Here is a 16,817-nt window from a genome sequence, read left to right on the forward strand (position 1 = left end):
AACTTCTTATGAATTTTAAAATACAAGATTTGAAAAATAGACTGATTCTATTTTCCAACATTGCTTGAAAATAAATTCACCTTGAAGTGTTTAGACTAGCAGTCAGACCAGTCCACACATCAGTTTCTTCAAGGGTTATACACAACAAACATCCACCCTACCTCTACATAAACATAAACCCTTCACAGTCATATGAAAAGGAAAGTATACCCTTTCTGAGTTTTATGGTTTTACATATCAGGACATAATAAAAATCATCTGGTCCTTAGCAGTTTTCAAAAGTAGTAAATACAATCATAGGTGAATAATACATGACATATTACACCATTACAAAAAGAAAGCCAAATGGAGAAGCCATGTGTGAAAAACTAAATACACCTTATGATTCAATAGCTTATAGAACCGCCTTTAATAGCAATAACTTGAAATAACAGTTTTCTGTATGACTTTTATCAGTTTGTCACGTTGTGGAGGAATTTTGGCCCATTCTTTTTTACCATGTTGCTTCAATTCATTAAGCTTTGTGGATATTTGTATATGTACAGCTTTCTTGCGGTCCTGCCACAGCATTTCACTTAAGGTAAGCCTTTGCAATTCCTTGATTCTTTTCTTTTTTCAGTCATTCAGTTGTAGATTTGCTGTTGTGCTTGGGATCATTGTTCTGTTGCATGACCTAATGTCAGCCAAACTTTAACTGGTAGACAGATGGCCTCACATTTGACTCTAGGATATTTTGGTATGCAGAGTTCATAGTTGACTCGATGACTACAAGGTGCCCAGGTTTAATGGCTATAAAGAAGCCCAAATCATTACCACTCCACCACTGTACTTGATGATTGGTGTGAAATGTTTGCGCTGATATGCTGCATTTGGTTTTCGCCAAATGTGGCATTGTGCATTATGACCAAACATCTCCACTTTAGTCTCATCTGTGCAAAGGACAATTTTTCAGTAGTATTGTGATTTGTTCAGATGCAACTTTGTAAACCTAAACCATGCTGCCATGTTTTTTTAGAGAGAAAAGGCTTTTTCCTGGCAACCCTTCCAAACAAACCATACTTGTTCAGTTTTTTTCTAACTGTACTGTCATGAACTTTAACATTTAACATACAAACTGAGCACTATTGTTGTGTCTTGCCCGCTCTCACAGCAGCCGGGGCCTTCTTATCTGCTCCCGAACACGGAGGAATGTATGCCTCCCGTTCCCAGTCCTGGCTCCATGCCCAAGCAGGCTGCAGAGGAGGGAGCACCCCCCGGCCCCAGCCCTGGCTCCATGCCCAGGCAAACGGAGCAGCTAGACCCCTCCCCCTCCTCCACAGCATGTGAGCCTGAGGAAGGTTTATTTCCAACAGCTGCTGATTGGAGTGACCCTCGCATCAGAAGACTGGATAGGCGGAGGCAACAGAAGGAAGGGAGGGGCAGGCCTTAATGAGTGCTGAGTCATGGAGCCACACCCCATGGCCTATATAAAGGATCTGCTTTCTGGCAGTCTCTGAGTCAGGCAAAGTCGAACTTATCTTGCTGAAGTCACTTTCTGGTCTCCTGCCTGCTCTGAGGACTTTGCTAGGACTTTGGGCAGAGCTGCAGAGGCAAGCCTGATTCGGATTTCCTGACCCGCCCAGTCCTGGCTCCATGCCCAAGCAGGCTGCAGAGGAGGAGCACCCCTGCCCCAGCCCTGGCTCCATGCCCAAGCAGGCTGCAGAGGAGGAGCACCCCTGCCCCAGCCCTGGCTCCATGCCCAAGCAGGCTGCAGAGGAGGAGCACCCCTGCCCCAGCCCTGGCTCCATGCCCAAGCAGGCTGCAGAGGAGGAGCACCCCTGCCCCAGCCCTGGCTCCATGCCCAAGCAGGCTGCAGAGGAGGAGCACCCCTGCCCCAGCCCTGGCTCCATGCCCAAGCAGGCTGCAGAGGAGGAGCACCCCTGCCCCAGCCCTGGCTCCATGCCCAAGCAGGCTGCAGAGGAGGAGCACCCCTGCCCCAGCCCTGGCTCCATGCCCAAGCAGGCTGCAGAGGAGGAGCACCCCTGCCCCAGCCCTGGCTCCATGCCCAAGCAGGCTGCAGAGGAGGAGCACCCCTGCCCCAGCCCTGGCTCCATGCCCAAGCAGGCTGCAGAGGAGGAGCACCCCTGCCCCAGCCCTGGCTCCATGCCCAAGCAGGCTGCAGAGGAGGAGCACCCCTGCCCCAGCCCTGGCTCCATGCCCAAGCAGGCTGCAGAGGAGGAGCACCCCTGCCCCAGCCCTGGCTCCATGCCCAAGCAGGCTGCAGAGGAGGAGCACCCCTGCCCCAGCCCTGGCTCCATGCCCAAGCAGGCTGCAGAGGAGGAGCACCCCTGCCCCAGCCCTGGCTCCATGCCCAAGCAGGCTGCAGAGGAGGAGCACCCCTGCCCCAGCCCTGGCTCCATGCCCAAGCAGGCTGCAGAGGAGGAGCACCCCTGCCCCAGCCCTGGCTCCATGCCCAAGCAGGCTGCAGAGGAGGAGCACCCCTGCCCCAGCCCTGGCTCCATGCCCAAGCAGGCTGCAGAGGAGGAGCACCCCTGCCCCAGCCCTGGCTCCATGCCCAAGCAGGCTGCAGAGGAGGAGCACCCCTGCCCCAGCCCTGGCTCCATGCCCAAGCAGGCTGCAGAGGAGGAGCACCCCTGCCCCAGCCCTGGCTCCATGCCCAAGCAGGCTGCAGAGGAGGAGCACCCCTGCCCCAGCCCTGGCTCCATGCCCAGGCAAACGGAGCAGCTAGACCTCCCCGGGCCACCCGCGCCGTGGCGCCGCCGAGACAGATGGCCTCACATTTGACTCTAGGATATTTTGGTATGCAGAGTTCATAGTTGACTCGATGACTACAAGGTGCCCAGGTTTAATGGCTATAAAGAAGCCCAAATCATCACTACTCCACCACTGTACTTGATGATTGGTGTGAAATGTTTGCGCTGATATGCTGCGTTTGGTTTTCGCCAAATGTGGCATTGTGCATTATGACCAAACATCTCCACTTTAGTCTCATCTGTGCAAAGGACAATTTTTCAGTAGTATTGTGATTTGTTCAGATGCAACTTGTAAACCTAAACCATGCTGCCATGTTTTTAGAGAGAAAAGGCTTTCCTGGCAACCCTTCCAAACAAACCATACTTGTTCACTCTCTTTTTCTAACTGTACTGTCATTAACTTTAACATTTAACATACAAACTGAGCACTATTGTTGTGTCTTGCCCGCCTCAGAGCAGCCGGGCCTTCTTATCTGCTCCCGAACACGGAGGAATGTATGCCTCCGGCCCCAGTCCTGGCTCCATGCCCAGGCAGGCTGCAGAGGAGGAGCACCCCTGCCCCAGCCCTGGCTCCATGCCCAGGCAAACAGAGCAGCTAGACCCCTCCCCCTCCTCTACAGCATGTGAGCCTGAGTAAGGTTTATTTCCAACAGCTGCTGATTGGAGTGACCCTCGCATCAGAAGACTGGATAGGCGGAGGCAACAGAAGGGAGGGGCAGGCCTTAATGAGTGCTGAGTCATGGAGCCACACCCCATGGCCTATATAAAGGATCTGCTTTCTGGCAGTCTCTGAGTCAGGCAAAGTCGAACTTATCTTGCTGAAGTCACTTTCTGGTCTCCTGCCTGCTCTGAGGACTTTGCTAGGACTTTGGGCAGAGCTGCAGAGGCAAGCCTGATTCGGATTTCCCTGACCCGGCCGTCAGCGGAGGAGTGGGACACGACACCTATACAGCGGAGTTCTCCAACTGTTCAGCTTTCTGGACCAGCGGTGGGGGAAGGGGATTGTTCCGTGCAAGTGGCTGGCAAACGTGCACAAGCAGTGCCATTTGTGCTAGTGGCATGTATGCATGCCCGCCACTCATGCAAGTAGAGCACGCGTACACATGCTTGCCCTCTGCTTACACGTGGGAATGCACCGCACTCACCCGCCATTTCCACAGTCTGATTGCAAACAGCTCACGGCCCACTAGTGGGCCATGGCCAAGAGGTTGGGGTTCCCTGCTGTAGAGTCTGAGATGTAACTCTTGGACTTTTTTGATTTCTCTGAGCATTGTATGGTTTGACCTTGGGCTGAATTTTCAGGTATATCTACTGGGAAGATTGGCAACTATTTTGAATGTTTACCACTTGTGAATAATCTTCCTCACTGTAGAATGATTGGCTTTGAATTGTTTGGAAATTGTCTTATAACCCTCCCCAAACTGATAGGCAGCAACAATTGCTGCTCTTAAGTTCATTGCTAATGTTTTTCCTCTGTGGCATTGTGTTAACATACACCTCAATGCTGGACACCAACAAACTCCTAAAACTTCGGCTTTTATAGAAGAATTCACAAGCTTGAGGCAGAAGATCATTATTTATTTATGAAAATTTATATTCCCCCCCTCCCCCAATTCACTCTCAGTGACTCTGGGTGGCTTACAAAAATAAGCAGTGGTTAGAATGTAGTATTGCAGGCCAACTGAGCAGTCTGGAGTTTGATCCTGCTGGGGCTCGAGATTGACTCAGCCTTCTATCCTTCCAAGGTCAGATATTTAGCGCAAACCGGGAAGGTCGTTCCAGAGGTAGGTGCTCCAACAGAAGGCCCTTCCTGGGGCCGCCAGCCGGCATTGCTTGGCGGGCGGCACCCTGAGAGACCCTCTCTGTGGGAGCGTGCGGGTCGATGGGAGGCATAGGGTAACAGCAGGCGGTCCCGTAAGTACCGGGCCCTAAGCCATGGAGCGCTTTAAAGGTGGTAACCAAAACCTTGAAGCGCACCCGAAAGACCACAGGTAGCCAGTGCAGACTGCGCAGGAGTGGTGTTACCCGGGAGCAACGTGGGGCTCCCTCAATCACCCGCGCAGCTGCATTCTGGACTAGCTGAAGTCTCCGAGTGCACTTCAGGGGGAGCCCCATGTAGAGCATTGCAATAATCCAGGCGAAGTGGCGAGCATGAGTGACCGTGCATAAGGCATCCCGGTCCAGAAAGGGGAGCAACTGGCGAACCAGGCGGACCTGGTAAAAAGCTCTCCTGGAGACGGCCGCCACATGGTCTTCAAACGACAGCCGTCCATCCAGGAGAACCATTATGGACAATCCTTATGGAAACAGTAAGGGCTTTCACACAAGACTTCTCCAGTTTGGCTTTCTTTTTATAAAATAAATGATGACATGGTGTAATGTGTATTGTTGTTTCATCTGAGGTTGTATTTACTTTTAAGAACTGATAAGTACTAGATGATTTTTACTATGTTCTGATATGTACAAACCGTAGAACTCAAAGGGAGTGTACTTTCTTTTTGACATGACTATAAGAGAGAATTCCAATGTGTCAAAGCATGGCACACTATTCTCAGAGTATTTTTTAACATTTCCTAGCACTAACAAAAGATAGACAGTCCTAACATTAGAATCTGATTTTATCATAATTTCATACATACTTTTCCTTCGGTACCTATATGATCAGTTTCCTCATCTGTTTGACTTTGTTCTATTTGGCTCTTTTGATTACCATCATCTTGATCAATCTGCATTTTAGCCTGTAAAATAGAAGTTTTTAATTCCATACTAGACTTTACAGAAAGTTTTATTATTCTTGTCAACAAGCAGTTGCTTTTCACGATCCAACAAGGTAGTCCAGTAAAAATTATTTTATGATACAAATAAAAGCAATGATACTAAATTTTATTATTATTTTTTATTTATCACATTTTGAAACCACCTATCTCCTTTATGGTATATCTCAAGGACTCTTGAGATACACCATTCCCCTACCTCCATGGTTTTTAGGGAAAAAGATATTGAGGGTTTTTTTGTGGGGGGGCAATGCATATGCCTTTGAGTCAGTCATAATTTCTGGCAACCTCATGAACAAATCCATGCAGTTGTTTTAGCAATAATTTTGGAATAGTTTGTTACTGCCTTCTTCCTAATAAAAGATTATTCAGTTCTTTCAACATGGTTACTGTAAGGAAGTGTTCATGACTGATAAATAATTGTGACTATGAAATACAGTCTAATTACTTAATAATACAATTCTAATCATACATTACTGAAATCATATTACTAATTACAATACTAATCAGATATTAAAAGTAAAAAAAATCCTCTTCAAACAAAATGTACCGTATATACTCGAGTATAAGCCGAGTTTTCAGCACATTTTTGTGCTGAAAACGTCCTCGGCTTATACTCGGGTCTATACGGCTTATACTCAAGTTTTTTTTTAAGCCTCGGCTTATACTCGGATCGGCTTATACTCGAGTTTTTTCTTTTTCACATTTTACGGACTGAAGCCTGCGGTGCAGTGAGAGGCGGGCGGGGAGCCGCCAGCCTTCTCAGCTGAGGGAGGAGGTTTCCCAACCGGTAGGTGCCTCATTTCCACCCTCGGCTTATACTCGGGTCCCAGTTTACCCCAGTTTTTGGGGTAAAATTGGGGACCACGGCTTATACTCGGATCGGCTTATAGTCGAGTATATACGGTAATTGCATTTACAACAAACACTTTAAAATGTTCTATAAATAATGAAGGCGGGAGTTTTTTGGAAAAGAATCTTAGAAAAAGAAATGTAATGTCTTAAATGAAACTATGACAGTAAGCAGAACAATTGCTGCTCTTAAGTTCATTGCTAATGTTTTTCCTCTGTGGCATTGTGTTAACATACACCTCAATGCTGGACACCAACAAACTCCTAAAACTTCGGTTTTTATAGAAGCAGTCACACTTGCTGATGATTAGCTGATCAAGCTGCTACTTGAAGAGGCTTTATTTATTTATGAAAATTTATATTCCCCCCCTCCCCCAATTCACTCTCAGTGACTCTGGGTGGCTTACAAAAATAAGCAGTGGTTAGAATGTAGTATTGCAGGCCAACTGAGCAGTCTGGAGTTTGATCCTGCTGGGGCTCGAGATTGACTCAGCCTTCTATCCTTCCAAGGTCAGTAAAATTAGATAGTTGGGGGCAATATGCTGACATTATAAACAACTCAGAGAGTCTAATTGCTATTAAAAACACAGTATAAAAACAATAAGAAGCAATCAGCCCTTCCCAACAACAGTCAATCAAAAAGCACTTGATGCACTCTATCCCACTCTGGCTTCCCCAAGCCATATATTATGTTTCTAGGATTTAAGTCAAAAAATTACTCCAATATTTTTGAATAGTTTATTTTCTAATGTACAGAAGCACTACTATTATGCTCAATTGCTAGCCATCATCTGAAGTGGAAGCATTTTTGCTATAATTACAAAGTACCAAATAATTTATATTTTTATAGGGGCATACAACAAAAAAGATACAGTAAGAGTGACCCAGGAAAAGTCATTGCTTTTTACAAAGTTGCCAACATGTGCTTTATGAGTAGTCCTATATGCCTTGAATCAGGGTGTTTTGTGGGGGCAATGCATATGCCTTTGAGTCAGTCATAATTTCTGGCAACCTCATGAACAAATCCATGCAGTTGTTTTAGCAATAATTTTGGAATAGTTTGTTACTGCCTTCTTCCTAATAAAAGATTATTCAGTTCTTTCAACATGGTTACTGTAAGGAAGTGTTCATGACTGATAAATAATTGTGACTATGAAATACAGTCTAATTACTTAATAATACAATTCTAATCATACATTACTGAAATCATATTACTAATTACAATACTAATCAGATATTAAAAGTAAAAAAAATCCTCTTCAAACAAAATGTACCGTATATACTCGAGTATAAGCCGAGTTTTTCAGCACATTTTTTGTGCTGAAAAACGTCCCCTCGGCTTATACTCGGGTCTATACGGCTTATACTCAAGTTTTTTTTTTTTTAAGCCCCTCGGCTTATACTCGAGTATATACGGCTTATACTCGAGTTTTTTCTTTTTCACATTTTACGGACTGAAGCCTGCGGTGCAGTGAGAGGCGGGCGGGGAGCCGCCAGCCTTCTCAGCTGAGGGAGGAGGTTTCCCAACCGGTAGGTGCCTCATTTCCCACCCTCGGCTTATACTCGAGTCCCCAGTTTACCCCAGTTTTTGGGGTAAAATTGGGGACCTCGGCTTATACTCGGATCGGCTTATATTCGAGTATATACGGTAATTGCATTTACAACAAACACTTTAAAATGTTCTATAAATAATGAAGGCGGGAGTTTTTTGGAAAAGAATCTTAGAAAAAGAAATGTAATGTCTTAAATGAAACTATGACAGTAAGCAGAACAATAGAAAGCTGAAAATAATCTCTCAAATTAACACCTCATTATTGTAAGAATTCACAAGCTTGAGGCAGAAGATCATTATTTATTTATGAAAATTTATATTCCCCCCCTCCCCCAATTCACTCTCAGTGACTCTGGGTGGCTTACAAAAATAAGCAGTGGTTAGAATGTAGTATTGCAGGCCAACTGAGCAGTCTGGAGTTTGATCCTGCTGGGGCTCGAGATTGACTCAGCCTTCTATCCTTCCAAGGTCAGTAAAATTAGATTGTTGGGGGCAATATGCTGACATTATAAACAACTCAGAGAGTCTAATTGCTATTAAAAACACAGTATAAAAACAATAAGAAGCAATCAGCCCTTCCCAACAACAGTCAATCAAAAAGCACTTGATGCACTCTATCCCACTCTGGCTTCCCCAAGCCATATATTATGTTTCTAGGATTTAAGTCAAAAAATTACTCCAATATTTTTGAATAGTTTATTTTCTAATGTACAGAAGCACTACTATTATGCTCAATTGCTAGCCATCATCTGAAGTGGAAGCATTTTCGCTATAATTACAAAGTACCAAATAATTTATATTTTTATAGGGGCATACAACAAAAAAGATACAGTAAGAGTGACCCAGGAAAAGTCATTGCTTTTTACAAAGTTGCCAACATGTGCTTTATGAGTAGTCCTATATGCCTTGAATCAGGGTGTTTTTTTTTTGTTTTGTTTTTTTTTACTTCAAACCACCCAGAATGTGACAACTTTAATGACTAGTTAAGCTATTAGAAAATCTTTACAATCACCATCTTTTATATCCTACTGTATACTCAAAAAGAATCAAAAATTTAGACTATGTTTGCTATTTTACTGAACGCTATATATTTCACTTCAACCTCAGAGTAGAAAGCTTGCATCTTCACTTATGAAAGGTGTCAATACTCTTCATCGTGTCAGGAAATAGCAAATATTTGAGAGAAACCAAGGCTTAAAAATTAAAATGGCTACATTATTATCCTTTCAACTCTTTATATACATCATTACTAAAATTTACACTAGCAATATTCAAGTTAGTCATATTTTCTGCTGCTCATAGGTTTGGGGAAAAAAGTTAAATTACTGAAACAAGCTGGATTTTCAAGACAAAAATTCTTAATGACAAAGATTAAAAGTAAAAAAACCAACCCACTGCATTTAGTCAGCACAGTACATATCACTATTTAGAATTAAGAATCCTATTTATAGTTTTTACATACCAGTTCATCTTTGCTTTGATTCCTACATGACAATTCTGTGTCCATTGGAATATCATTAGGCTCATTGTCCAAATTTTGCTTCTCTACTACAGATGCATTAGCCACACTGAAGATTCCATGGATATTAACTCGCACTTTAACTTTAACTTTTGAATTATCACCATCGTTTTGGGGACCAACATTTTGAATAACAAAATGCCCTGAAGAACACAGCAATATGGCACCAGTTACACTTACTTATAGAAAACTATTACAAAACATTTATAAACTTATACATCACATTGTTTTTAATGATGGTTTGAAGTTATGGATGCCTCAGATTGTGGCCTCACCTCCAGTCACATGATTGCAAGTCAGCAACTGCTCCATTTACAACAGTTCAGCATCTTGCAGTCACATAATTGTAATCTTCCCAGCTAGCTTGTGAGAAACAAAGCCAACTGGGGAAGCCAGAATCACTTAATGATCACATGATTTGCATAATGACTGCAGTGATTTGTTTAATCACAGCTATAAAAACAGTAAAAAATCAGTTCTGCTCACATGATGACCTGCTTAACATTCACACTATTTAATGACCAAAATTCCGGTCCCAATTATGGTTGTAAGGTGAGGATACCTGTATGCATGGATCTTTGATGGACAACTTCCTCAAATGGCTGCTACTACACCTATGGCTGAATAACTGTAAGCTGCCTAGAATCACTTTGGGAAGAAGAGAGGGGCACAGAAGTTTAATAATAAATAAATGCCAGTCAGACATTTGTTTCCATTAAGAAGAAATAGAAATGAACAATAGAAAACCATATTTATTTGGTGGATAGAAAGCCTTGATGAACATATTACAAACTCAGTACCAGGCCCAGCACTAAAATCTACCCTATTTTTCCGAGTATAAGATGCACCAGAGTATATGATGCACCTTAGTTTTTGGGGAGGAAAATAAGAAAAAAGCTGACTGGCAGGTGGATTGGCCCGGAATATTCCCAATCAGCTGTTCCAGAGATGAATTTTAGCAACAGGTTCCTTGGTTGTGAGCTCTGTGCCTTGCTTTTTTTGGCTTTTTTTCCTGCCTCTGAAAGCCTCTGAAACAGAGCTTCAGAAAAAAAAGCCTCTGAAGCTCTGTTAGGGGACCTTTTTTCTGAAGCTTTGTTTGGGGGCTTCTTTTCTGAAGCTTTGTTTCTGATACTTTTTTCATCCTCTGAAACCTCAGTTTGAGAAGCTGGGCGGAGCTACATTTGGAGTATAAGATCCACCCAGATTTTCACCATTCTTTTTTGGGGAGGGAAGATGCATCTTCTACTCTGAAAAATAAGGTAATTGAAAACAGTAGAAATAATCAGTTTCCTCCAGTGCTCTATGAAACAGCATCCTATTATCTCTCTATAATCTTTTCCAGAAAAGGGAGATGAGGCACATATAAAAATAGGATAATAGGATGCCCCAAATCCAAAATATTTTGTACACTTACAATCAACAACTACTAAGTAAAAGCAAATACAGGCAGTCCTCAGTTAATGATAGTAATTGGGACCGGAATTTATATTGCTAAGCAATGTTTGTAAGGTGTGACTTGATATTGTGCCACTTGGTGATAGCAAGCCCTAGTTATTAATGAACAACACATGCAGAAAAGTACAAAATACATTAAAGCAAAAGAACTAAGAGCATTGTCCACAGAAAACAAGGCATTACTAATCAAAACATTTTATAAATCTATTAAGTGAAGATCCGCAATATTTGAAGCAAATCTTTAAAAAGGTTTTTGTTGTCGTACTCAGCAAGTAACAAAAACATTTACCTATTCTTGTATCAGGATAAGGGACATCATGAGGATGTGTATAAAATGCTTCCAGCTCAAAAGGCTCTTTTTTGTGGAAAGTAATAACTTTTGAGAATGGAGAAGCATGATTTTTGTTGAAGACTTCACATTCACTATAGAAAAGAAGAGCGCTTATAATTTAAGCTCCAAAAGAACTACAAATAATGAAAAGAATAGGTATCTTGTGATACTAATTATCTGAAGCCAGAGAATTAAAGACTGAAAACCATTGATTACTTTCATATTATAATTGTGTATAATCAATAATTCATAATAAGCCATCCGTTATAAATCTTATTTTCATAAAAGTAATAATTTGGAGAGGAAGTTACATAACACAATATTCAATATTAATTTAATGGAACTTTATCATTGTAACCTCTTTAAAGTTAACAAGCTAGGATATGTACAACTCAATACTTAGACAAATACTATAGGAAGTTGAAAGGAACTCATTTAAAAATTAACCATAGAATGGCCTCCACTTACAAATCTTTGCAATTAACAAGCAGTGTGCACCCGCTGCACACATACATGCACTTACACATGATGAGGGGGGAAAAGAGAGGGGGGGAGGGAGGGGGGAGGGGGGAGAGAGAGAACCTAAGAAAAACCCTACTTTAAATTCAGAAAGTTAAATCTAACTTTAAATTGCTTCTGTAGGTACATTGAAAATGAACTGAAGACAAATGAGGCTACGTAAACTGGATAGCAAAGTACATAGCAGAATTAGTGTGACATGAGGATAAACCCAATATGTTCCCTTAGTTCTCTTGCATTACTAGAATAATCAGAGAGAAAGAGGGGAAGTATTGATGGAAGAATAGTATAGTTAATAATCCTTACTACTTGAGTGGAGAGGAAGGAAAGGGAATGGAAGCAGAAAAGATGAAATCAGCAGGATTAGGTCAAGATATTCTGTTGCTTGAGACAGAAGAGCAATCTGTTTTCCCAATATGCATAGCATGTAAGATTGACTAAGGTACTTTGAAGTACAAGATAAATGTACTGGAAGGTTTTTTATTTATTTTTTTTGAAGCAAAGGCATTAAAAAAAACAATTAATTAGACTGTCATGACCTTAAACTTGGCAAAGGAACTGACTTTCTCTTTCCAATGTAATTAAGTGCCTTGGGATTTTTTTAAAAATTGCACTTAACACTGAGTTGACTCTCGAGCCCAGCAGAAAATCAGAATCAAGTACAGTCACATGAAAAGGAAAATACACCCTCTTTGAGTTCTATGGTTTTACATATCAGGTCATAATAAAAAGATTATTCACAAGTGGAAAGCATTCAAGACATCCCAGCAAATTCACCCCAAGGTTAAGACTGTATAATGCTCAGAAAATTACAAAAAATCTAAGAGTTACATCTCAGACTCTACAAGCCTCAGTTAGCATATTAAACATTAATGACAATACAATTTCAAAAAAGGACTAAGAAAGTATGGTTTGTTTGGAAGAATTGCCAGGAGAAAGCCTCTCTCTAAAAAAATGGCAGCATGGCTTATATTTGCAAAATTGCTTCTGAACAGATTATAAAACTTCTGAAACGTTGTCCTTTGGACAGACGAGACCTAAAGAGATGTCTGGCCATAATGCACAATGCCATGTTTGATGAAAACCAAACACAGCATATCGGCACATCTCATATCAACCATCAAGCACAGTGGTAGAGAAGTGATGATTTCAGCTTGTTGAACTGAAGTTATGTTGTAAAGAAGAGTGGACCAAAATTCCTCCACAACTATGTGAAAGACTGAGAAAGTCATACAGAAAACGATTACTTTCAAGTTATTGCTGCTACAAGCTATTGAATCCTAAGGTGTACTTAAGTTTTTCCACACATGGCTTCTCCATTTTTGCTTTCTTTTTGTAAAATAAATTATATGGTGTAATATGTAATATGTGGTTGTTCATCTGAGCTTGCATTACGTACTCTTTAAGAACTAGAAAGGACCAGATGATTTTTACTATGTCCTGATAGGTAATACCTTTGACAAAACTTTGTCAAAGAGGGTGTACTTTCTTTTTCACATGTAAGTATCTGAGTATTTAGAAGAACAGAGTTATGTTAAGCTTCAAAATTATTGTATCCCAATGCTCAGTAGTTATATTGCCTTCTCATCCCTCCCTCAATGAGCATGAATGTCATATTCATAGGAAAGATGATATGAGAACGCCTTGTCTTTGCCTAAATGAATTTTGGAAATGCTCACTAAAAGGAAATTGAGAAGAATGCTCACTATAATGTGAATAGTAAAAGGATTGTGGGGTACTGCTCTACAAGGAAAATAAAAACATGAAGAATTGTATTTCTTTACAAGATAAAGAAATTATGTAATAGTTTTTCATGTTTAAATCAGTCAACTTGTTTATAATTCATCCAAATACCTGTACAAAGTTAACAAATGGCAAATCTAACCTACTTTTGTTTATAGATATACTATCTACTTAGTTCTTTCATATTTTTAAATCTCAAAACTCTTACCCTGTTCCTTCCTCATAAGATGATTGCCACCTCAGAGTAATTGAGTAAGGAACAACATCTGTGATGGAAAATTCACGAACTTTAAATGCTGGGGACAGAATTGCACACTAGAAAAGAAATGGAGTATCACTCAGACATGTGTCTGGTACACATTTATTTTATTTATGAGGTCAACTACATTTTAACTTCACAATTATAAAACCTAAGAAAAATTGTTGTACTAAAATCTACGTTCTTGGAGTAACTTTTTTCTGTGACCAGAAGAATCATACAAGATATGACATTGCTCACAAACAGAGCTCAGCTGTTTCAGAGAACAGATTCAGGATTAGTCAAAATGATTAATTAAATATATATATAATTTAATTTCTGTTAAATTGGTTAAATAGCTGTGTACCTTGAACTCTTAATGTGAAGATTAATGTTATTATAGCATGTTTCTTTTGACAAATTTGCAAGGCCAAGAAATTTAAGTAGTTATATTGAAAAGAAAGAGTTTAACACACCTGTAATGCACAACCCCTTGCAACAGCTTCATCTGCATTTAATGTGGTACTTATCTCTTTACAGAAAAAATTGCAAATCTGTTCCTTCACAGCTGGAATACGAGTTGCTCCACCTACTATTTCTACACTGTAAATATCTTCACGCTGTAGTTCTAGGAGGCAAACAGGAGATAATTTGTTTTTATGGATGAAAAAGATAATCAGTTTTAGAAGGAATGGATTCATTTGGTGGAGAAACTAGAATCCTAAAAAAGAAGCATTTCACACTGCAACATTTCAATGCAAGCTTCACTTGTTTTGCTCTACTCTGATTTCTACTTCTATTATGATTATTATTGGAATAGAAAAAAAAAAGAAAGTATTTATGATGAAATGCTTGTCTTCATTCAGATTGTCTACACTTAAACCATTATCAATGGGAATAACCATCAGAACCTTAAATGAGCTTTGGGGCCATCTGGAGGCTGGTAACAGATGTCCTATACTGAACTTATACAATATAACCAGAAACTAAGTTCAGAACACTGTGCTATGCTGGTGCATGGTACAATATTTTAAAGTGATGGCCAATAGTGAGAACTGCCATTCAACAAATGAACTATTAGCAAACTAGTAACTATTGACAAGTATAAAATATAAGGTAGTTTTCTCCCCACCTCCTTTGTTTTGATTGCTTTTATCTGTTTTCATCTTCTGTACATTTATGCCGGCTACTTGACTACACCATCCTGATCTCTACAAAGTCTATGAATCCCAAGGACCTGTTACTTAATTCTAAGACACTCTTCTTGAGACTTATAATTTTGGTTGCTTATTCAATGTTAGATCTGAATCTGTATGTCTAGCTCTTCTTTCCCAATCTTCTACCAAATTTTCCTTCCAGCACATTTTCTTTCCAAACCAACAGAGTATTCAAACCCAGTTATGTACATGGGTTAGGACTCTGTCCGTCTGTCTATCCATTATCATGACAACAGTCTAGAAACTAAGTAGAAGAGGATCGAATTTGGCATGAAGAACTGAACAAAAGAAATATCAAGTTCAAAAATAGACTGGATCAGACTAGGAGCAACAGCATAAAAAAATCCACAAAATTTCCCCAAATGCATTCCTTAGGGAAGAGGCAATTTAGAGCTGCTCAGGATACTACCAATTCCTGCGACTGGGTGGTCATGGCCAACTGGGCGGCCATTACCCAAAGTGACGTGGGTAAACAGGGCCAAGGCAACACGGGGCAGCCCCTTACATTTTCCAGAACAGCCCCGCATGCTGGATCCGACTACATTGCGGGCCGCATCCGGTCCATGGCCATTTTATTTGACACCCTTGATCTAGATAAGTATTTTCTTCCCTCATCTTCTTAGCATCTTTTCTGTACTTGATAGAATCACACATACCCAACTTTGTAATAACACCAATACCAAAATATTATATTTTCAATTTCCATAAACATTAAAGAATTAAAGAATAATCAATGTGATAGGCATGACCTACAGTAGCAAGCAGAAGCATTTATATTAAATATAAGCATCCAAAATAAGCTGTTGCAGCATTTACTTACTCGCTTGTTCCATCACTGCTCTCAAAGGAGGTTCTACTCTGGCTAGAAGAGATGCACACAGTTGTTCAAACTGAGCCCTATTTTGAGAAAATAATATTAAATATTTCAGGTATATAAATAGTTAGCTCATAATTCCCACTTTATATGATGAATATGATACCTGTTCATTTTGCTAGAGACATCAATGTCATTCATAAAGCATTCTATGTTTACTGGAAGATCAGAAGTATTTGCACTCATCAGCTTCTTCAGTTTTTCACATTCCTGGTATAACCGCAGCAATGCTCGACCATTGTCCTTAACATTAAGTTTATATTTCATCCTGAACTCTTCGCAGAAATAATCTACCAAAGCATCATCAAAGTTTCTACCACCCAAAAAGGGATCAAATGTGGTAGCAAGTACCTATGAAATTAAGCACAATAATAAGGAATATAGAAGCAAGCGAGAAAGAAAAAAAGACTTGTGGTTATATAATGCAAATAGAAGCCTAATGCAGTGTCCGTGCAAGAATAATCCAATGTATAACTCTGCTGGCATTACATCCTTATTTTATTTTATTTATTTTATTTTTCAAATTTATATACCGCCCTATCTCCCTAAGGACTCAGGGCGGTTCACAGGCAGTTAAAATACATATAAATACAGATTAAAAACAACAATTAAAAAACTTATTCTATTGCCCAAATTTAAAATAGTATAAATAATAAAAACCCCTTAAAACCCATAACTTTAAAATCTAATCCAGTCCCGCGCAGATGAATAAGTGTGTTTTAAGCTCGCGACGAAAGGTTCGGAGGTCCGGAAGTTGACGAAGTCCTGGAGGGAGTTCGTTCCAGAGGGTGGGAGCCCCCACAGAGAAGGCCCTTCCCCTGGGTGTCGCCAGACGGCACTGCCTAGCTGACGGCACCCTGAGGAGTCCCTCTCTGTGAGAGCGCACGGGTCGGTGAGAGGTATTTGGTAGCAGTAGGCGGTCCCGTAAATAGCCCGGCCCTATGCCATGGAGCGCTTTAAAGATTGTCACCAACACCTTGAAGCGCACCC

At 40.8% G+C, this 16,817-nt stretch overlaps 1 protein-coding gene and 1 long non-coding RNA gene across 8 annotated transcripts in view; one reads left to right on the plus strand and one right to left on the minus strand.

Annotated features, from left to right (window-relative positions):
- Positions 1-16,817, plus strand: part of LOC131203437 (uncharacterized) — a 40,446-nt gene that overhangs the window by 13,096 nt on the left and 10,533 nt on the right. For 2 of the 6 annotated variants that reach the window (XR_009156375.1, XR_009156381.1), the window contains exon 3: positions 14,277-15,767. The exons of the other annotated variants lie outside the window; for them this stretch is intronic. This is a non-coding gene — a long non-coding RNA (uncharacterized LOC131203437). Of the gene's footprint in view, positions 1-14,276; positions 15,768-16,817 lie in introns of those variants that run through there. 6 annotated transcript variants of the gene reach the window in all.
- Positions 1-16,817, minus strand: part of HSPA4L (heat shock protein family A (Hsp70) member 4 like) — a 37,391-nt gene that overhangs the window by 10,461 nt on the left and 10,113 nt on the right. For both annotated transcript variants that reach the window (XM_058193628.1, XM_058193629.1), the window contains exons 7-13: positions 15,934-16,178; positions 15,774-15,850; positions 14,213-14,364; positions 13,707-13,813; positions 11,195-11,328; positions 9,394-9,593; positions 5,393-5,491 (exon numbers count right to left, since the gene is read on the minus strand). In XM_058193628.1, the coding sequence (XP_058049611.1) occupies positions 5,393-5,491; positions 9,394-9,593; positions 11,195-11,328; positions 13,707-13,813; positions 14,213-14,364; positions 15,774-15,850; positions 15,934-16,178 (1,014 nt within the window). The remainder of the gene's footprint in view (positions 1-5,392; positions 5,492-9,393; positions 9,594-11,194; positions 11,329-13,706; positions 13,814-14,212; positions 14,365-15,773; positions 15,851-15,933; positions 16,179-16,817) is intronic.

The sequence above is a fragment of the Ahaetulla prasina genome, chromosome 8 (genome assembly GCF_028640845.1).
Source record: "Ahaetulla prasina isolate Xishuangbanna chromosome 8, ASM2864084v1, whole genome shotgun sequence".
In the NCBI taxonomy this organism is placed as follows: Eukaryota; Metazoa; Chordata; class Lepidosauria; order Squamata; family Colubridae; genus Ahaetulla; species Ahaetulla prasina.